The sequence below is a fragment of the Meles meles genome, chromosome 9 (genome assembly GCF_922984935.1).
Source record: "Meles meles chromosome 9, mMelMel3.1 paternal haplotype, whole genome shotgun sequence".
NCBI lineage: Eukaryota > Metazoa > Chordata > Mammalia > Carnivora > Mustelidae > Meles > Meles meles.
The window spans coordinates 58,211,098-58,229,919 of NC_060074.1; the positions used below are offsets into that span (position 1 = coordinate 58,211,098).

General features: G+C 38.9%; 2 protein-coding genes across 9 annotated transcripts in view; one reads left to right on the top strand and one right to left on the bottom strand.

The window, feature by feature from the left end:
• Nucleotides 1-18,822, bottom strand: part of RBMS1 (RNA binding motif single stranded interacting protein 1) — a 214,062-nt gene that overhangs the window by 184,000 nt on the left and 11,240 nt on the right. The gene's annotated exons all lie outside the window — the stretch shown is intronic.
• LOC123950611 (peptidyl-prolyl cis-trans isomerase-like 1) lies at nt 2,151-3,626 on the top strand. The gene has a single exon (XM_046018674.1). It carries the CDS (start codon nt 2,151-2,153, stop codon nt 2,649-2,651), a length of 501 nt encoding a protein of 166 aa, XP_045874630.1. The 3' UTR covers nt 2,652-3,626.

An 18,822-nucleotide genomic window follows, 5' to 3' on the forward strand; every position in this document is an offset into this window, starting at 1 on the left:
CAGCAAGGTCGTCAAGTAGAAGTGTGGCCGTTAAGGAAAAGACGGGGTATTCAGTGAGAACTAATGAAAAGAACTGGGACTTGGGACAAAATGGGTCACCTGAATGCCATCTCCCAGTGAAACTTAGGCAGAGAGAAGAACCATGAAGTAACTTTCATGGGCCCTGGTTTCCTCAACCCCAAACAGGCTTAGCGGAATGAACACTGTTAAGACATCAGCTGTCATCCAGATTGGCTCACACCTTCAGACTCACAAGGGCATCATAACCATCTTCTATACAAAATAAGGGTTCTGGCCCTGCAGGCAGCCCAGTCCGTAGCACTGCAGTCTGGGCTTTCAAATGCCACGGTCAGACAGATAACTGCATCCTCGAAGTACTATCTTTCATCACATCTAAGATGCCATCAGCCATAGAAGACGGTATGATGTTGTGCACCACTTAGAAATCAGAGATGCTCCAAAATAAGGAATCAGATAGAAGAGCGCAGCACCATGGACAACTGGGACAGCAGAAGGTCACATTCTCTGGGGAAAGGCAAACAAGAAACCAGCCTACCGGGCTGAAAGAGTCAGAGAGGAGACGTGCACATCTGCAGCTCGTGACTGGGTGAAGGAGGAAACTGGGTGATGAGGAAACAAATCTCTGCCGAGAGTCTGAACTATCAGCTGGTACTGCACCCAAACAACCAGTGTGGCACAAGGAAACCTCCAGGAGACAATATAAACTCAAGGGCTTTCAGACTGAGAGTGTCCCCAGGTGGCTAACACAAGTAAACACAAACCCAGAAATCCCTTCTGGAAGAAGTGGACTTGAATCCAGGCTGACAAGTCCTCAAACATACCATCAACTATACAATGCACACTGATTTCGGTGAAGGAGGCAAGTACTGGCTGGGTGGGGAGAGAAATCTCTGTGTCTGCAATTTTTAAAATGCAGTTATCTATTTTTCCTATAAAGAGTAAGATGATATTATACATGGTTCTGGGTCACTCCTCAAGTATTTATTAGTATATATCCACTATATGCATAACAGAGATTTCAAAGCAATTGAAGGCATGACCCTTGCTCACAAGCGGCTTGTTTCTATCTGATTTACTTTTGGATTATTATGTTTATAGTGTGGTCACAAAATGGTTAGAGGGGTAAATGCACACACCCCTCATCTTGGGTCTGCTTTTTTATGGTCTAGCACTGGAAAGGTGTCTGTACGATATCCGTTCTAATGGAAGTAAACTTATTCTCATTCCTCCAATTTCAGCAAAATTCAATAAACAGCAAAGTACTTTATGATTACTTTGGTTAGCTTTTGCTCAAAATAACAGTATTACGCCCAGCATGTGGGATATGCAATTCTGATCATTTGGTTAAAATCTGCAGCATAAGTAAATATGATTAACTTCTATATTGGGCAGCAAAGTTTGAAGGAACTTCATCCTTATGGCTTTTTTTTTTTTTTTTAAGATTTCATTTATTTACTTCACAGAAAGAGAGGAAGAAAGAGATAGCGAGAGAGAAAGAGCACAAGCAGAGGGAGCAGAAGGCAGAGGGAGAAGCAGGCTCCCTACAAAACAGGGAGACCAAAGATGCAGGACTCAATCCCAGGACCCTGGGACCATGACCTGAACCGAAGGCAGATGCTTAACCGACTGAGTCACACAGGTGCTCCAAGGCTTTTTTTTTTTTTTTTTTTAAAACTATAATATTAGAAATCACTAGAGCAACTTTTTTTTCATTCATCAGCTTTGAAAGGGGACATCTAATTTACCGGGCAAGAGAGATCAGAACTCTTGCATACAAAGAGGTAGCAGGGCTAGGTTAGTAACAACTCACTGAAAAACTGCTACCATTAGTTGCATCCTTACCCATGACAAAATCAGTACTTACTAGTGCTGGGATTATTACATGTACATATGCCAAAACCCAGCCCCAAGGGACCCTTGCACAAAAAGTCTCTTGTTACCTGATGCTACTTCTTGGGAAATGGTCTGTTGTCACAGCCTGAAGGAATACAGGTTTCTCCTCCAAAGACAGTCGCTTCGTTTCCTGCTTTGGTACTTCTCTTACAATGCCCTCAATCCCCACTCTGAGTCCTCGGCACTGCATGTTCAGGAGATCATTTAAAACGGACAAAATGGCCGTCGGCTGCGCTATGGCGGCGATCCCCCCAGACTCCTGGCAGCTGCCCAACGTATACTTGGAGACCAGCATGGGGATCATTGTGCTAGAGTTGTACTGGAAGCATGCTCCGAAGACCTGTAAGAATTTTGCTGAGTTGGCATGTCGAGGTTACTACAATGGCACGAAGTTCCACAGGATCATCAAAGACTTCATGATCCAGGGAGGTGACCCAACAGGGACAGGTCGAGGTGGTGCATCTATCTATGGCAAGCAGTTTGAGGATGAACTACACCCAGACCTGAAATTCACGGGGGCTGGAATCCTCGCCATGGCCAATGCAGGGCCAGACACCAACGGCAGCCAGTTCTTTGTGACGCTTGCCCCTACCCAGTGGCTTGATGGCAAGCACACCATTTTTGGCCGCGTCTGCCAAGGTATAGGAATGGTGAATCGAGTAGGAATGGTGGAAACAAACTCCCAGGACCGCCCTGTGGATGACGTGAAGATCGTTAAGGCGTACCCTTCTGGGTAGGCTTGCTGCTCTCGCGGGCACGCCTGGATCTTCCGGGATGGCCCCAGTGAACCAGCTTCCGGATGACCTAGAGTGACATGTACTTAAACTTCATTTTGGTCTTGCGAATCACAGAGCTAAGGAGACCTGGGGTCTTGGGTGAGTTAGAGCTGGAAGTATATTTTAAAAGGATGCTGCTTTTCTCTTTCCTCGGTGCCTAGGTTTGACAGAGGGTTTGCAGAAATGCTCATAAGTGATCACTTACAGGGAACCGCTCATTGCAAATGAGCATATACTGCTCCTCCTCGCACATGGCTGTGCTGATGCACTTGGAACAAGAGGAAGCCGACTCTGTCATTCCATAGTGCCGAACCAAACTTCTTCCTGCAGGGATTTCTATTCTGGCCTACACTGCAGGCTTTGGTGGCTAACAGCCACAGAATTCAAAACCAGGTAGTGTCTATCAGCCTTCTTAACTCTGTGCGCACCCTATTTCAGTCTCCTACATTTGTTCTTCCGGGAATGTATGCATCTCTATATATATTTTCCCTCTCAAAACCAGAACGTCAACACTGCTGTTTCTGACACTGAGACATCCCACGCAAAGCCACATTGAATTTTTGCCAAATGAAAAATGCATCCAACAATCAAGTTTCTAAGAAGGTATCAAGTGGGGAATGATAATGTGTAATAATCAAGAAAGGAATTTATTAAAAGACAGCAGAAACATTGACTATTTTTTCCCCAGGAAGGAGTAGAAATCTGTAGCGAGCTTAAGAACAGACTATGAATTCTCCTTAAAAAGCAGTATTGTCATAAAGGGGAGGCCCCACTGAAGTTTTTTTTAACCTAAGACTAGAGAAACTAGATAAGAGATTTTTTATGTTAAGTTTTTTAAGTCTTTCTGATTTTTTTTTTTTTATGAGGGGGGTGTGGTAACAGGAAGTGAATGTCTATGGAATACATAGAAACTTCCCAAATAAAATGCCACTGATGGTTGAAAAAAAAAAAAAAAACGGACAAAATGCTTGACTTGGTAACCGCTCACAAGCAAACATGAAGACGGTCAGAGAATAAACTACATACATATTATACACATTCCAGATACAGATTCTCCCCTTGCACCTGGACTAGCTCACACTGGATCATTCTTTCATGGCTCTTCTCCAAGTGTGCCCCGCTCTCAACCTTAGCTGGAACAGAGACCTCTGTCTGCCTCCTGGGACATGAAGGACCCAAAAGTTCTTGCCTGGGTCTGGTCCTCATCCCCTGGGTCCTTGATGCCACCACAGCCCTGATTCCCAAGTCTCCTCAGACTCTGCCCATACAGGTGACATGGCCCCTGATGGCAACTCAGGGCTGCAGGGCTTTGAAGGCTTCAGGTGTTTTCTACACTTGTCATTCTGCTAGGAGTTTCTAGTTTCTTCACAGCTGGACAACCCTCTGCCAGAATCACTACCTAAAAGTTTCTACTTGCCCACCTTGGTACCTCCCACCCACCCAAGAGACCAATTTTCTTCAGGGAGTCAGTAATCTCAGCATTTAAATCCTGACCTGTGTTCTCTCAGGATACCTTACTGGTATCCCTATAACTTTCTCTCAAGCCAGACTTACACAAACAACTTGAAAATGGTTCTGGGGAAGCACTTAGAAAATTGTCACAAGACAACATATATAATTATAGGAGATAGACATTCTGGAATGTAACTCTGTAAGTGAGTAAAAAAAAAAAAAAGATTTCAAAAAATAAAGTTAAGGAAATGAAAAGCTGACCTCATAATGAATACATAAAACAATGAAAAGCGGGGAGCAGGGTGGGGTTATAAATTTCTGAAAGGAGGAATGAAAAAGAAAAAAGATTTTTTAAAGATTTTATTTATTTGAGAGAGACAGAGAAAGAGAGCATACCCGAACAGAAGCAGGCGGAGAGGCAGAAGAAGAGGAGGAAGCAGACTCCCCACTGAGCAGGGAGTCCAATGCGGGGCTCAATCCCAGGACCCAGGGATCATAAGCTGAGCCAAAATCAGATGTTTAACCGACTGAGCCACCCAGGTGCTCCAAGAAGATCCTTAGTAAAGAGGCTCGACCAGCACTTGGCAACACCTGAAGCCTAATGCAGAGAACTATCATTTTCATTGAATGTGGGACTCTTGAACCAAGATAGTAAAACTGCGCAGATATATTTTTAAATCCATGAGGCTGTTGGGCAGCTCTAGATGGAAAAGAAAAACAAATCCAAGCTGGTGTTCTGCTTGGAATAGCTTCACAACCCACTCCCCAAATACTATTCTGTGCACCCAATTTATTTTTACTTTCTAGCATATGTTAATTACATTACAGTTTTTTTTCAATTGTCAGTATAAAACAGTGTCACTATTCATTTCCTACAGTGCTCTGTACACAGGTATTTTCTTGATTATATGAAAAGGGACAATATTTATAGATTAAATTTGCTCTATTTATCAACCACATTAATATGTTGTTCTCTTCCCTTTTTTATTGTTTAACATAAAATAAATTCATACCTAACTACTCTATGTTATATTTTAACAGTAGTGATTTGCATGTGTATGTGTGTGTTTGTGTGTGTGTGTGTACATACACTTCTTGGAACAGTGCCTGGCACACAGCAAATATTCAATAAATGTTAGCTGTAATCATTATCATTATTGTTTTTGTTATTATTGTTAAAAACAATTTACCTTACTATAATGAATTCTAATTGTATCATAGCTTATACCTGCCAGGAAATTCCTACACTTTGCAGAATGGATTTACACAGTACTTGAGTTTATAAAGTGGATTTCAAATTCAAATAATTAACAGAAAAATGTAGAATCACCTTGACTAGATATATTTTGTACACATTGCAGACATATCTCATGTTATATTTAAATAATTTTGTGATCAGTAGTGAAAAGAGTTGTTCAACAGTAATTTTCTTTGAAGAATATAGACGGTACCTCAGTCAGGGGTTTTCAAGAAATCTTTGACAAGATTCCCAGAGAATCAACTTTAAAATACTTACAAACTTTATTATGCTTAGAGTTACCCTCACCTTCAGCCCATTCTTCATATATCTGCTAAGTTAATCTCCCTAAAATGTTGTCATTCTTCAGCTTAAAAATGTTAATGGCTCCACTGCCCAAAGCATAAGAGTAAGAACTTTTCACTTGCCTCGTCTTCCTACATGGTTTGCCAGACTGAATGCACACTGCTCCTCCCGTCCCTTCAAACATAACAAGGCTTTTCTGCCACCAACAACACTCGTCCTGATCATTATTTCTTTCAAGGCTGAGCACAAATGTTTCCCCTTCCACAGAACCTTTTTAATCTCCCCTAGAGAGAGGTGAGCTGTTTCTCGATTTTTCCACAGACCATTCTCCTCAAACCATCCAGGGCCCTCATCTTGGGTTGTTAAGGGCCGTTAATTACGTAGTACTTCCTCTAGTTATGCTGTACTCTCTCCAAGATGCGAGGTATGTCCAACCTTTGAATCCTCCATATGTCTGGTTAAGAATATGTGTGCAGGGATGCCTGGGAGTCTCAATCAGTGAAGCATCTGCCTCTGGCTCGTGTCATAATCTCGGGGGCCTGGGATCGAGTCCGCATCTGCAGTGGAGAGCCTGCTTCTCCCTCTGCCTGTCACTTCCCCCACTTGTGTCCCACCTTCTCTGACAAATAAATAAATAAAATTTAAAAAAAAAAAAAGAATATGTGTGCAAAGGGCATTATTATGGAAGGATATGTAACAAGAACCCAACATAAAAATCATGACCTAAGTCCCTTAAGTTCCTTGAAGTTACTGGGAGTTCTAAGAATGATCTCTGTTGGACTAATGTCTAGTTTAACCTAACATTTTTATACACCATTTAAAAGAAGCAGTATACATTGAAACACCCACATCTACATACAACTCTCTTTCATCACACTGACATACTGAGCTAATGAGGATGAGCTGTGGGAAAATGAGTCCAAGAGGTAACAGATGATCCTCAATACCTTAAGAATGAGACTAAAGTAAAGTAGACATCCCACTAAACTATGAGTTACAACTCAAACAAAGTTTGGAAGCCATTTTGGACCACCTGAAAAGTAGCTGCCCAACATGAACCATAACCCAAAAGAGCAATTAACATTGGGCATGGAGAATTATTTGTTGGAAATAAAATAAAAAGCCCAATGTTAGTATGTACAAAACTCAAGTGCATCTTGGATGCTATTATAATTACAATAGCATTATAATTATAATTATATTATAATTTAATATATTATATATATTATATATTATATTATAATTATTGCCCTTCCAACAAAATGAAAAACAACTAAAATGATTAGAAGAATAGATATATTTCCACACAAGTATAATTTTAAAATTAGGACTCTTCAGTCTGGAAAAATATAAATTTAAAGGAGATATTTTTAAAATTTATAATATCATAACCAAACTTCTTCCTCAAGTCATGGAAAATCAGTAATGGAGAAAACTTTTGAAATGTTATTTTCTTGGTGAAAAGAAAATGCCAATAGTACTTCACAAATGTGTGTGGATCACATTGCTTTCAGTGTCCCAAACACATAAACAGGTCCAAGAATGGTCTAGCCACACTCACAAATGATAGATCCTTTGGTTATTTAAGGGATATTTGGGGCATTTGGTTGACCTCATCCAACTGTCAACTAATGCTCCCCAAAGTTCCTCCCTTATTTCCAAAAGTAGGTCAAAATCGTGTTTGGAAAATCCTTGGTCTAACTCAATATAAACTTTTATATATTCTAATTGTAAATGGAAGCTCACCAAGTATTTTGAGAAGTCGGTAGGATCTATACTACAAGAGAAAGTAAAGGACCATAAAGGCAGTTGTCTGTATTGAGGGCTCCAAAGTCAGTTTAGCTTTAGGCCAGGAGTAAGAGGAGACAACCACTTAATTTTTAATTGAAAAATCGTACTTTAGAAAACCTTTTAATTTTTTGAGGTGCTCTAACTCAGCCATTCAAATACCATGATCTAAACCTTTCATAGATCAGGTTGACAGTCTTTTTCTGAAAAACACCTTTTGGCCTTATAACAGGCCAACTTTCTGTCAAGCAGCTCAAACTCTCTAGAAATGTGTTCGACAGATTCTCAAATTTTAGATGAGAGACTTGAAAGAGGAAGAAAAAACAGTTGGAACCACTGGCCTGAACTGAATTCAAACCTTCCTCTCAGTATGGAGTTATGTGATCTTGCTATGCTTTATTTTCATGTTGCTGTAAACTAATTTTCATGATTATAAAAGCCAAACATCCCTGGGAAACTGACAGGAAAAAATATTACAGAGAAAACCCAGTATGAGTATTAAATATACATAGTTATATTACTAAAGCACAGAACTATAAATCAATCTCTTAAATATTTTCCCTTTCAAAAAAAAAAAAGATCACTCCGGTTACGTATCCTTGCCTCCTATTGCCATCAATACTGAAGGATCAACCTCTCAGGCACTAGGTATAACTACTAGATTAGCCTAATCGGACTTTTATAAACACGATGTGGATTTAACAGCTAGTCTGTGTTTGGTTTCATTTTAATCTATGATATTCTGTTACCTCTTTGCATTTGCTATTTTAGTCAATGCCTGAAAGAGGGTACCAGGAAGTGTATTTTGTATTGATTTCTCGTGTAAAGTTGTTTTCAAACAAATAAAATTCACTCTGTAATAAATTTAAACACCATCTCCCTTGTTTATATAAGCTTACATTAAAGTCCAAAGAGCTGAATGCTTATGCTCAGTCACAAACAAAATAAAAGTATTAAATTCTTTGACAGTCAAAGAAATAATTCTCATTCAGTGATCCCTTTATTATTGCTATCTTTAATTTCCATTGGGGTTTGTGTGAATCAAATCAAATCAAATCCACATGCACTTAGACAGAATTACAAATGAATGTTCTCCATTCCAGTTTAGGTTAAGTCCCAAGAACGACTATCATGTGAGTATAATGGCCGTCTTTTAGCAGTACTGACATAAAAGGGCTGTTCAACTCTGTTGTTTAATTGTATATATTCCAATGCTAGGCAACTCTCCAAACCTTACTGTAAACATTGTATAAGGCCTGTAAGTTCAGGAAAATAATGGAGAGTTCAGGCTTTCTACAGTTAACTCCAAGTGACAGTTGACTTCTCCTTAGGATTTTATATATTGTTTACCATGATTAGTGTACATTGCTCTGTCACATAAAACAAGCTGACATTTGGAAACTCAGACTCATGCTATGCTCTAAGGGTGTCATTTTTTTCTCCACGAACACTGCCTTGGTGCTGTGTTTTGTTTCTTGTAATCTATTACAAACTGATATACAGTTATGTTAAGGTTACTAATACAACAGAATATAATAGAAATATATAATCAGTAGCTATATTGAGCAGGTATTAAGTATCCTGGTTATTGTGTTACAGCAACAGAGAAATTTTAATTTGATGGAAATTATACTTTGAAAGTATTTCTAGGCAAAAATTCATGTTTTTGTATACTCTTGCAGGAGTCACTAGTTTCTAGTCACTAGTCCGGTGATTAAGGAGGAAAAAAAGGCAGAGAACCATAGGATAAAAGGTAGTACATTCCTACCCTGTCGTTTTATAAGAATGAGGCTCATTTACTGTTCAAAGGACATTGTTTATACATTCCAGACTTCCATCTTATAATTGCTCCAGGATTTGTAAAAAGGAAATCTCAGCAGGGCAGCAAAATTTATTCAAAGCAATAGCTGCACATAATTGGTATAAAATACCAGAACAGTCTGCTCTGAAAACTCTTTTCTCAGCAACACAGATTTCCACTCCCTCAACTCTCTTTCTATATTCAAATAAAGTTTGTCTTCTCTTCCACTGCTTGAACCTTTCCTTCCCCTACCCGGCTAACACATTTTTTTAAAAGGTCCTATGGAGAATTTTCAACACAAATTACAAGGGAAATTTTGACGCCCATTTAGTTTTATTAGTGTTTACCTGGTTACCATGGCAACAGGTAAGAAGGATGAACTCTGCTGTGGAAGGAAAGTTGGTTTTACCTTTAGTATTTTCACAGAACGCTGTTAGGCATGTGTTTTGCCACACAAAAAAAGGAGTAAAAATTTCATTGTTTGTCTTAGTGTCCTCTCAAGAAATCAATGAAATGAACAAAAGAAAGGATGCAAACTTAAGAAATAAAGGAAGAAGAGTCACAAAATGTGACAGACCCCATACATTACAATCACAAATCTTTTGCTAGCACACTGTGTCACTGTTCCAGAATGTTAGTTGGGCTTCTGACGAAATTCCTTCAGAAGTGATATGGAAAGAAGCAAAATAACTGCTTCGTCCTATTTAAAGTACCATTTTCATTTTAAAAGTTATTTCAACAAGTTCTTTTTGTGTGTTAACAAACAAGCTTACAAGAGCTTTGCTAATTTAATACCACTCTAAAAATGCCATTAGATAGGATTTTAGACATTTCTTTACAGACATGAAGGGGGATTTGTGGATGATTTTCTTGTTGTTCTTTTTGGAAAAGAAACAAATCTCCATGAAACTGGAAACATCACCTCCCAATATTAAGGATTAAAAAATGTTCCTGAGTGGCGATGGTTGCACCACAAGGTAAATGTACTTAATGCCACAGAACCGTACACTGAAAAACAGTTAAAACAGGAAATGCTATGGTATATGTATGTTACCACAGTAAACAAAACAAAAACATTCTTGAGCCCGTTTTCAAAAATCTGTCGTATTGAACTTAGAAGCTATTCCTGATAAAAGGCACAGTCTCACATAAAATCCTTATGTCCTATTTAAGATGGGTCAAATGAAGTATAATGTGGAAAAAGGTAGGCAAAAGGTAGGCTTGAGTAGTATGAGAAATAATAAGAAAACAAATATCCGTGAACTTAATGCTCTGAGAAGCATTTTCATCTGTATTACAGGTAATATATTACACTATGGTGTGCTAATCTGCTTTTCCTTATGAAATAATTGTGGCTTTAAGTGATTCTTTTTTTTTTTTCTTTTTTCCAGATAAACCTTCAAGGGAACTCTCAGATCAAATTGAGGCATTTTATTATAAAGCTGAATAAACACATACATACACACACAAACATACACATATGTAATACATACACACACACACATCCTATGAACTCAACAAAATAAACAACCAAACAAAAAAAATGAATGAAGAACAGTCATTTGTTCTTCCGGCTGTGTACATATTCATTTCCTATCTTCACTCTTTGCATATCTTCTTTGTAACCAATTCCCTTTGCATGGAAGCGACTAGTGTGGTGATTAAGGATTAAATATCCAGGATAACTACATCATGGAAATAAATGTATTATTTTTTTAGTTGAAGTAGAAACCTTAATGATAAGAAACCTGGATACAGTGGTCATTTCAAAAATAGAACTCAGTCTAAATAAATATAACCTACATTTATAAAGCATATACTATGTAACAGGAAAAGTTCTTGTATTTTTTGCTTTGCTTTTACTATCTAAAGCCTTAGGACCTGCTCTACGTTAGTTGCTTTCAATTTCTCTCCTTTACATTCTGGTGACCGGTATTTATAAGGTTCCTATATATGGAGGACTGTAATCTGAAAATCTGAAAATGCTGTATCCAACTTCTAACTTCAAAATGGATTTCATTCAAGAATTAAATTGGGTCCTGCATATCTACTTAACAATTTGTTATAGTTACAGCATCCAATATGAGAGCCACTAGCCACATGTAGCTAAAAATGTTAAGTTCAGTTCCTCTGATGCACTAGCCCAATTTCAAGTGCCTAGTAGCACCCATGGGCCAGTGGCCACTGTATCACAGCGTAGATACCGAACATTTCTACCATCTCTGGAAGTTGTACGGGACAGGGATGCCCCTTCAGGACTGCTCTAGAAAGCAAGCTTCCCAAATTTACTTTGAAGGAGGTATTCTGTATTACCTTATAATGTCACTTCAAACTATTTAATATTTAATATCAACAGTAGTTTCACTGCTTTCAGCATCGGTCTGTTATGAAAAGCAAGGTACAAAGGCATTAGCAACTGGTTTCTTAGAAAGTTATCCACTGTTGATAGCAGCAGGCCTGGCAAAATGCTTTCCACATAGTAGTCACTCCACTAAGTAATCCTTATCTTATTCAAGTAATAATGCAGATTTTTAAGAAGGCAAGAAGTAGTACTGTTAATTAAAAGAAACAAAACTGGGGCACCTGGGTGGCTCAGTCGGTTAAGCAAGGTCCTGATAAGCTTAGGTCCTGATCTCAAGGTTGTGAGACCAAGTGCTTAGGGCTCCACACTCAGCGGGGAGTCTGCTTAAGAGATTCCCTACCCCACTGAACACACCCCCACTCTCTCTAAAAATAAGTAAATAAATCTTTAAAAAAAGGAAAAGAAAAGAAACAAAACCATCCATTAAGAAAAGTAGTAAGCAGCCATTCATCTATCCAACAAATAGTTAAGGAACCCCAAACTTCCCTCTGTCTTTCTGCACTCTTTTACACCCTGGGAGGCTGACCTAGAATGACCTATGCACTGAAGAAATCCTCCTTCCTCCAAGTTCCTATTGGTTCGAAAAGAAGGCACAGTTGGGAGATCCCTCTGTGGGAAGAGAGTAAGGGATATCTGCCTAACATGGGTTGGCCTTTGTCCTTGGCTGAAGGTCACTGCTCCTCTGCCAGTCCTCTTCGCAGGGCCACCCTTCTAAGTTCCAATAATGGCTCCCAATCTAGCCCCTCCAACCCTGCTAGCAAAGGTAGGTGCCCATCTTCTGCTGGCCTCAGAATATCTCATTATCCCTTTTTGATTTCCCTAATTTCTGCCAACATATTTGTAAATACTCTTGTTTATTAAATATCGTTTAAATACCAAATTTAAGTACATATTAAGTACATATGGTATGTTTCTGGCCAGAACCTTGATAAATATAATCATACATACTTCCACACAGTTCTAGGCCCTTAGAGACCTCCAACAAATCCTAAGAAAATATATTTCTTAGAAATGTAACACTTATAAAAAATTTAAATGCTTTTCAATAATAAAGCCCCAACCATATGTTACTTAAGAAATTAACACTGATCAAGTAGAGACTGTATTTTAACGGGCCTCCCATTTTTGTACACATGATATTCACTGTATTTAACTTAAGGCAGTCATTGAATATTTTGTTTCTCTACTTCATTAACTGTTTACGTGACAATGACAGACTAGCTTGATAGTAGGGATGGGGTCTAGGCATGAACAAGGAATCCAGTAGTAAAGCTAGAGATTGAGAAAATTATTTAGGTAATTTAGACTAACAGCCCATTTTTAGCCTAATCATGTGTGTATTTTAAGCAGAAGCATTTTATCCCTTAAGAATTCTGCCTGTGGTTCATAATTCTCTTTATCATGTTAGTAAACAAAAGATATGGACTCCATTTAATCAACAGCTATTAAGTACCTACTATACGCAAAGCATTTAGTAGGCACAAAAAGGAACAAGATCTATTTCTTGTCTTAGAATCTTACGTTCCTAAAAAGAAGACCACAGCTATATAAATTACAGAGAGTAATAGTACTATATGAATAGTAATATGTATAAAACACTTATTTTATATATATATATATATATATATAATTTTACGACATGCTTTTTCTTTCCTGGTATCTTCCGACTTTTTCAATCTTTTCCCCAACATGTAAAGTATACTATAATGTAAATTTATTATACAGTATAGTCTAAATGAAATTCCACTTGATAGGAGTTAAAATATAATAAGAAAAGGAAAAATCGAGTTAGTAAACTTTCATGTCTCATTTTCAACATCCTAAAAATGGGATTTTATAAACTGTCTACGAGTGAATACGACAAGACTGAGTACATAACCAATAGAGAATCTGATATGTCTGCCTCAATTTGCCTGTACATTCTTAACAATGTGGGTAAAAAAATCACTTGAAAGCTTCCTCATATGTTGAGGAAGTTGGATGAAAGCTACTCAAACCAGAAACTTTTAGTCTAGAAAGCAAACTTGGAGCAGACGGGAAACTCCCTGTATACTGAGAGATAATAATTACTCAGATGCTTATTGGAACCCTAACTTTCTCCCTGGACTTTATGCCATGATCATCGAACATGTATGTTTCAACTTAGACAGATAATGCACAGGACTTCTAAAGGGTCAAGCATGACCATCCATCTTCCATAGCTGAATACTAAGTAAGTAAAGGAAATCCAAATACAGGCTACTTCTGTGTTTTGGTAGAGATTCAGAGCAATGCATGCACAAACATTAACAGTAAAATGTGCTGGATCCACATGTTTTAAAAAGATGATCTGCTGGATCCTCCTGAGAGAACTTTTTAGCTCAAGCAGTCAATTAATTGCTCGGTAAAAAAACAAACAAAAACAAAAAAAAAAACATCTAAAAAGGCATGTCTCTCCCCAACCTTTAAACATAGCATCCTGGAAACCTCCCTGTGACACGTGTCAGTGACCAACAGTCCCCAAACAACTCCGTCTTCTTACCGATAATACAGATGCCCTAACAGTATTTTCCATCACTCACAGCCCTTTCTGCCATTTCCCTTTGTGCATCCCGTGCCTTTGAGAGTTTACAGTTATCGTTAACACTTCTAGGAAGAACAAAATAGGCTTGAGCCAATCAGTACAGAGGATTCTTGAGACAGTGAGGAAAAAACAAAAGTAGCTATGGTTGTACCTTGCTTCTTCTCAACCACACATTCCCAAGAATGCTGGGTGTAAGTCAAATATAACAAAATATCCTCATCCTCTCCAAATGACTGAAATTATTTCACAAACTATTTTTCTTAATATCTAGTTAATCTTTAATAGGCCACCGTTCCTGACGGCTTTAACTTTAAATTATACTTTCCATCAAAGATGTAATGATCTACAATAACCTTTGAAATATGTAAATGAACTAAGGATATATTTTTACCGGCAAATCTTTTAGTAAAGTGTGGAAAAATCACTCTCTCTTATTTGTTTAATATATCCTAATTTCTCCTGTATTTGATTTCCCTAATGGATGGCATAAAGCCAGGCATGATATTTTCAGCTAGTGTACTTAATGAATATAAGATAAAACAGCATGAGGGAAAAGCTATGTCCAAGTGGTATAATGGGCTTGTTGATGCCGCCTACCGTGCATTTTGTTTTTCCAAGGTTCCCCTCGTAACTGACTAAAACAGAGTTCCTGAAGCCTGATCGTATGATGAGTGCTGAAGTCCTCCAACTATGTTCAAATATCTCATGAAAAAACAAGAGACGCTAGAGACTAGTGTGGTGTGCTTGGCATTAGGAAGAAGGTGGTTCCCATCAGAGTGGTTGGCGTCAACAAATAAAGGAGGTGTTTAATCAGAATCGCTCCGGGTTTTTTCCTGTGGCGACCAAACACATTACAGCAGGATGGGAAAAGGTTAGCAAGAGTGAAGTAGTTTGGACTCTATCCTGCTCCTGTGGGAAAGCTCCAGGCGCGTCGCAAAAGTGAGAGGGTTTTGGCTCCAGACCCAGAGCTGCAAAAACAAAGACCCTTAGGAATGTGGTAAAGGAGGAATCCAAAAGTAGAACAAGGTCATGAAGGGCCGAAAGCCGTGGAGGATGAACAGAGTCAGCTATGGGCTTCCCAGCTTGACCTGCAAGGTTAGAAGCAAGAGAACAAAGCAGAATCTGCTCCAGAGACTGCGAACCAGGAGAGCAACCAGGCCAGTGGAAGGGAAGTGCAGAAATCTCCCTGGCCCTGTGTGTGGGGGTGACCTCAGACACAGCATACTGGCTTCTGATCAGATACCGGCTGGTGACACAGCCCATTCACACCCCTACACCTCTGTGATAATCCCGGAATGACTGCCAGAACTGTGTGTGACCCCTCTTTTCTCTTCCTTGTCTCCAGGCCACTGCACTGACCAGTCATGTGAGATCAGGCCTGGGCCTCCCCCAACCCCACCCTCCCGCACCCCCCCCCCCGCACCCCCTCCCCCACCACCACTCTGTCCCTTGGAGCCAACCCAGCTCCAGTCTCTCCACTTTGGGTAGCTTTCCTCACCAGCACAATGAGGGACTTGAACCCGACTATCTTAAAACTTCCTCCCAGGTCTAACATTCTCTGATTCCTGGATATTACCAACTCCCAGAACCATAAAATTTAGAGATGAAAGGAATTCAGAAGTTGTCTATTCTACCTCCTGCTTAACCTAAGCTAACCTAGCCAAAGCTCAGAAGGTTCTCTGAAACTCAGAGAACTCTGAAAGTTCTCTGCTGTTGTTTCTGGCTGGCCGGAGACAGCAATAATCAGAACTTAAACACCTTAACTATAAAGCATGAAAAAAATAGGTGTAAGATCTTTTAAACATCTAAGAAAAAGTTTGAAGGAGCCAACGCCCGTGGAGCGGCATGTTCTATTGCTTGGAAGGTCATACCAAGCAGCACTTCCCAATCTCTGTTTGCACAACCTTCAGACCATCGTGAAAAATCACAACGGGTGTCAGAAAATTCTCCAAACAAAACTAATTTTCAATGTTTCATTAGGCTTCTACATTTATAGGCCAGGATGATGGGATGACACGTCAAATAAAGTCTCAGAAAGGAGAATAAGAAGTATTAAGGGGAAATACAGTGATACGTTTGAAATGCATTCAGGAAAAATCAAAAAGAATGTCATCTGTTCTTTAACAGTGTGGTTTAGTCAGTCAGCTGCTTTTCAAAACGACTTTTGTTCTCTGATAATAAATATTCTGTCTCCCTCTTCAAAAACACTATTTTCTTAACAGGGTCTATGCCAACTATCCTACTACAGAGCTTGCAGAAATCACTGGTTGTATTTAAGAAACAAGCATTTAAAACAGTAACAGTTTCCATTGTGCCTTACTATTAATTACTTTAAAGTCCTAAGTTTGAGAAACAATACAAACTGAAACAAATAAAATAAAAGTCATAAGTTCATCAATAAATAAGGAGAGCTATATTTACAGTTTGGAAGACATCAAATTCTCCCAAAATTAACATATAGATTTCATTAAGCCCATTCCAATAAAAATCCTGTTATTTCTTTTTCATGGAAATTGACAAGCTGATTCTCAAATTTATTAAGACCTAGAATAGTTAAGACCACTTTGAAGAACAGACACCTGACATATTGCAATAGTAATTATGACCCTATAGTACCGACACGATCCACGTAGAATCACACAGAAAGTCTGGAAAAAGAAACATGTAAATGTGGTCACTTGAGTTACAATAAAGGCCACACTGAAAGCCAAAGGGGAAAATGAAAATGTCTTCCTAATAAATGGTGCTGGATCAAGTAGATTATTAGATAATCATGGGGGAAACAGACTAAAAATGAACTTGACCCTCTCCACACCAAACACAAAAAGACAGATGTAAGGCTACTGGTTACTGTTGGGGAGTACAAACTGGGGCGGTACATGAGGGTGCTTTTCCGGCACTGGAATGGTACATAGAGACCTGGGGGGCCATCCCATGAGTGCATTAATCTCTATATTTAAAATCTGTGTCCTATACGCATGTTCTACCTCAATAAAAATTTAAGGAAACAAACGAGTAAAAGAAATTATCCCACTGTGCTCCATGATGGCCCAAATCATGTCTTATTTGCATGTTTGCACCTTCCAGGGCACCCTCCACAAGGCCTGCTCAGTGTTTGTTGGATTTAATTAAATTTGCCAGGTAGCTCCAACTCTGTGGTCTTAAGGAGATGATTTTGCTACAATATGTCTGAGTTGTGATAGCAGAACTATAGCTGTGTGCTTTCCACAGGGCAGACTCTTTTTAAATTCCCAATGTATTCATATTTAAAATATCTGGCTCCCTCCTCCCCTCCCAAAAGAGGGAGATAGGAACATTTGCATATTGAAAATCAGCCCCATTTTCAGGGTTTAACAAGATTCAAATAAAAAAGGCAAAGGAAGAAAAACAAAGAAAGGTGCTGCCATGTGGCACCCTAGCAAGCAGATGTTCATCCGGGCCCAGACACAGAGATTACTATCACAATGTACTTATCTGAACATGCTATCGTCAGACCACACAGCCAAATCAAATTTTGAAGGCTCAAAGGATGTGCACTGGGAGAACATCCTGTACTCTGCAACGTGAACTTGAATTCTGTGACAGAGACAGAAGGGTACAGAAGAACACGGCAGATCACCCACTGTCATTTTAAATCCTATTTATACAGTAAGAGAGAATCTGTTCTTTAAGAAAGCAATCAAAATCAACATATAAGATTTCTGCTATTCAAATGAAAATCTGAGGAACGATGACCAAAAATGAAACATACTTCTCCCTCCTCCCTCCGGTCTTCAGTAAATTAGATAATACACAATACTCTTGTGATTATTTTTAGATAAAGAACCATTTCGTGAAATATTCATGAAACAGAAGAGGCTAGTTATATGTGATTCTAAATATTAGTTTGGGTGAAGAAAACTGTAAACAGCTTACCATTTCACTATCTCATATTTAAATTCTAATCTCATTAGGAGTACGCATTTGTCATCAAAATACTTTCTATTATGCTAATTATGTTCTCTTTTGTTCAAAGTATTACATCATGTCTGCACTTCTCTAACTACATTTATACATTGCCAAATAAAATTTTATTTTAAATTTCCGTATAAAATTGGATAAGGATTCAGAAAGAAAATCTGATTCAAAGAGGCAATTGTAGTTAGCAGATTCTTAATTATAATCTATAGCACTGAGAGGTAGTAAAGTTTTGTTTTGTTTTATTTTTAGTCAAATTAAGTCAGACACACTTGGTCCCTGATTTGGGCTGACCGCAGGGGGAATGGCCTGTAGGCGACAGTCACCCCAGCAGATGGACCACTAGCACCGCACACACACCTGTAGCTGGTCAGCAGTCAGTCCAGAGCGACATGGCTCTTCCAGTGCAGGAAGAAAAATTGGGGGCAGGAGCCAGGGAGAAGGGAAAAGAAGGAGGGAGGGGGGGAAAAGGAGAACTGAGATTACCCAAACCCATGCACTTTATCCTCACCCATTCATTTTGCACACCCTTGGGTCTTATCTAGCTCTTCACTCAAGAGTCAAGCCACAATCCGGAAACAAAATACAGGGGTCCCTGGTCTGCCTCCTTCTCTCAAGCACCGACTGGTTCTGTTTTGACTTCTTCTCGGGGTAGAATTCTTAACA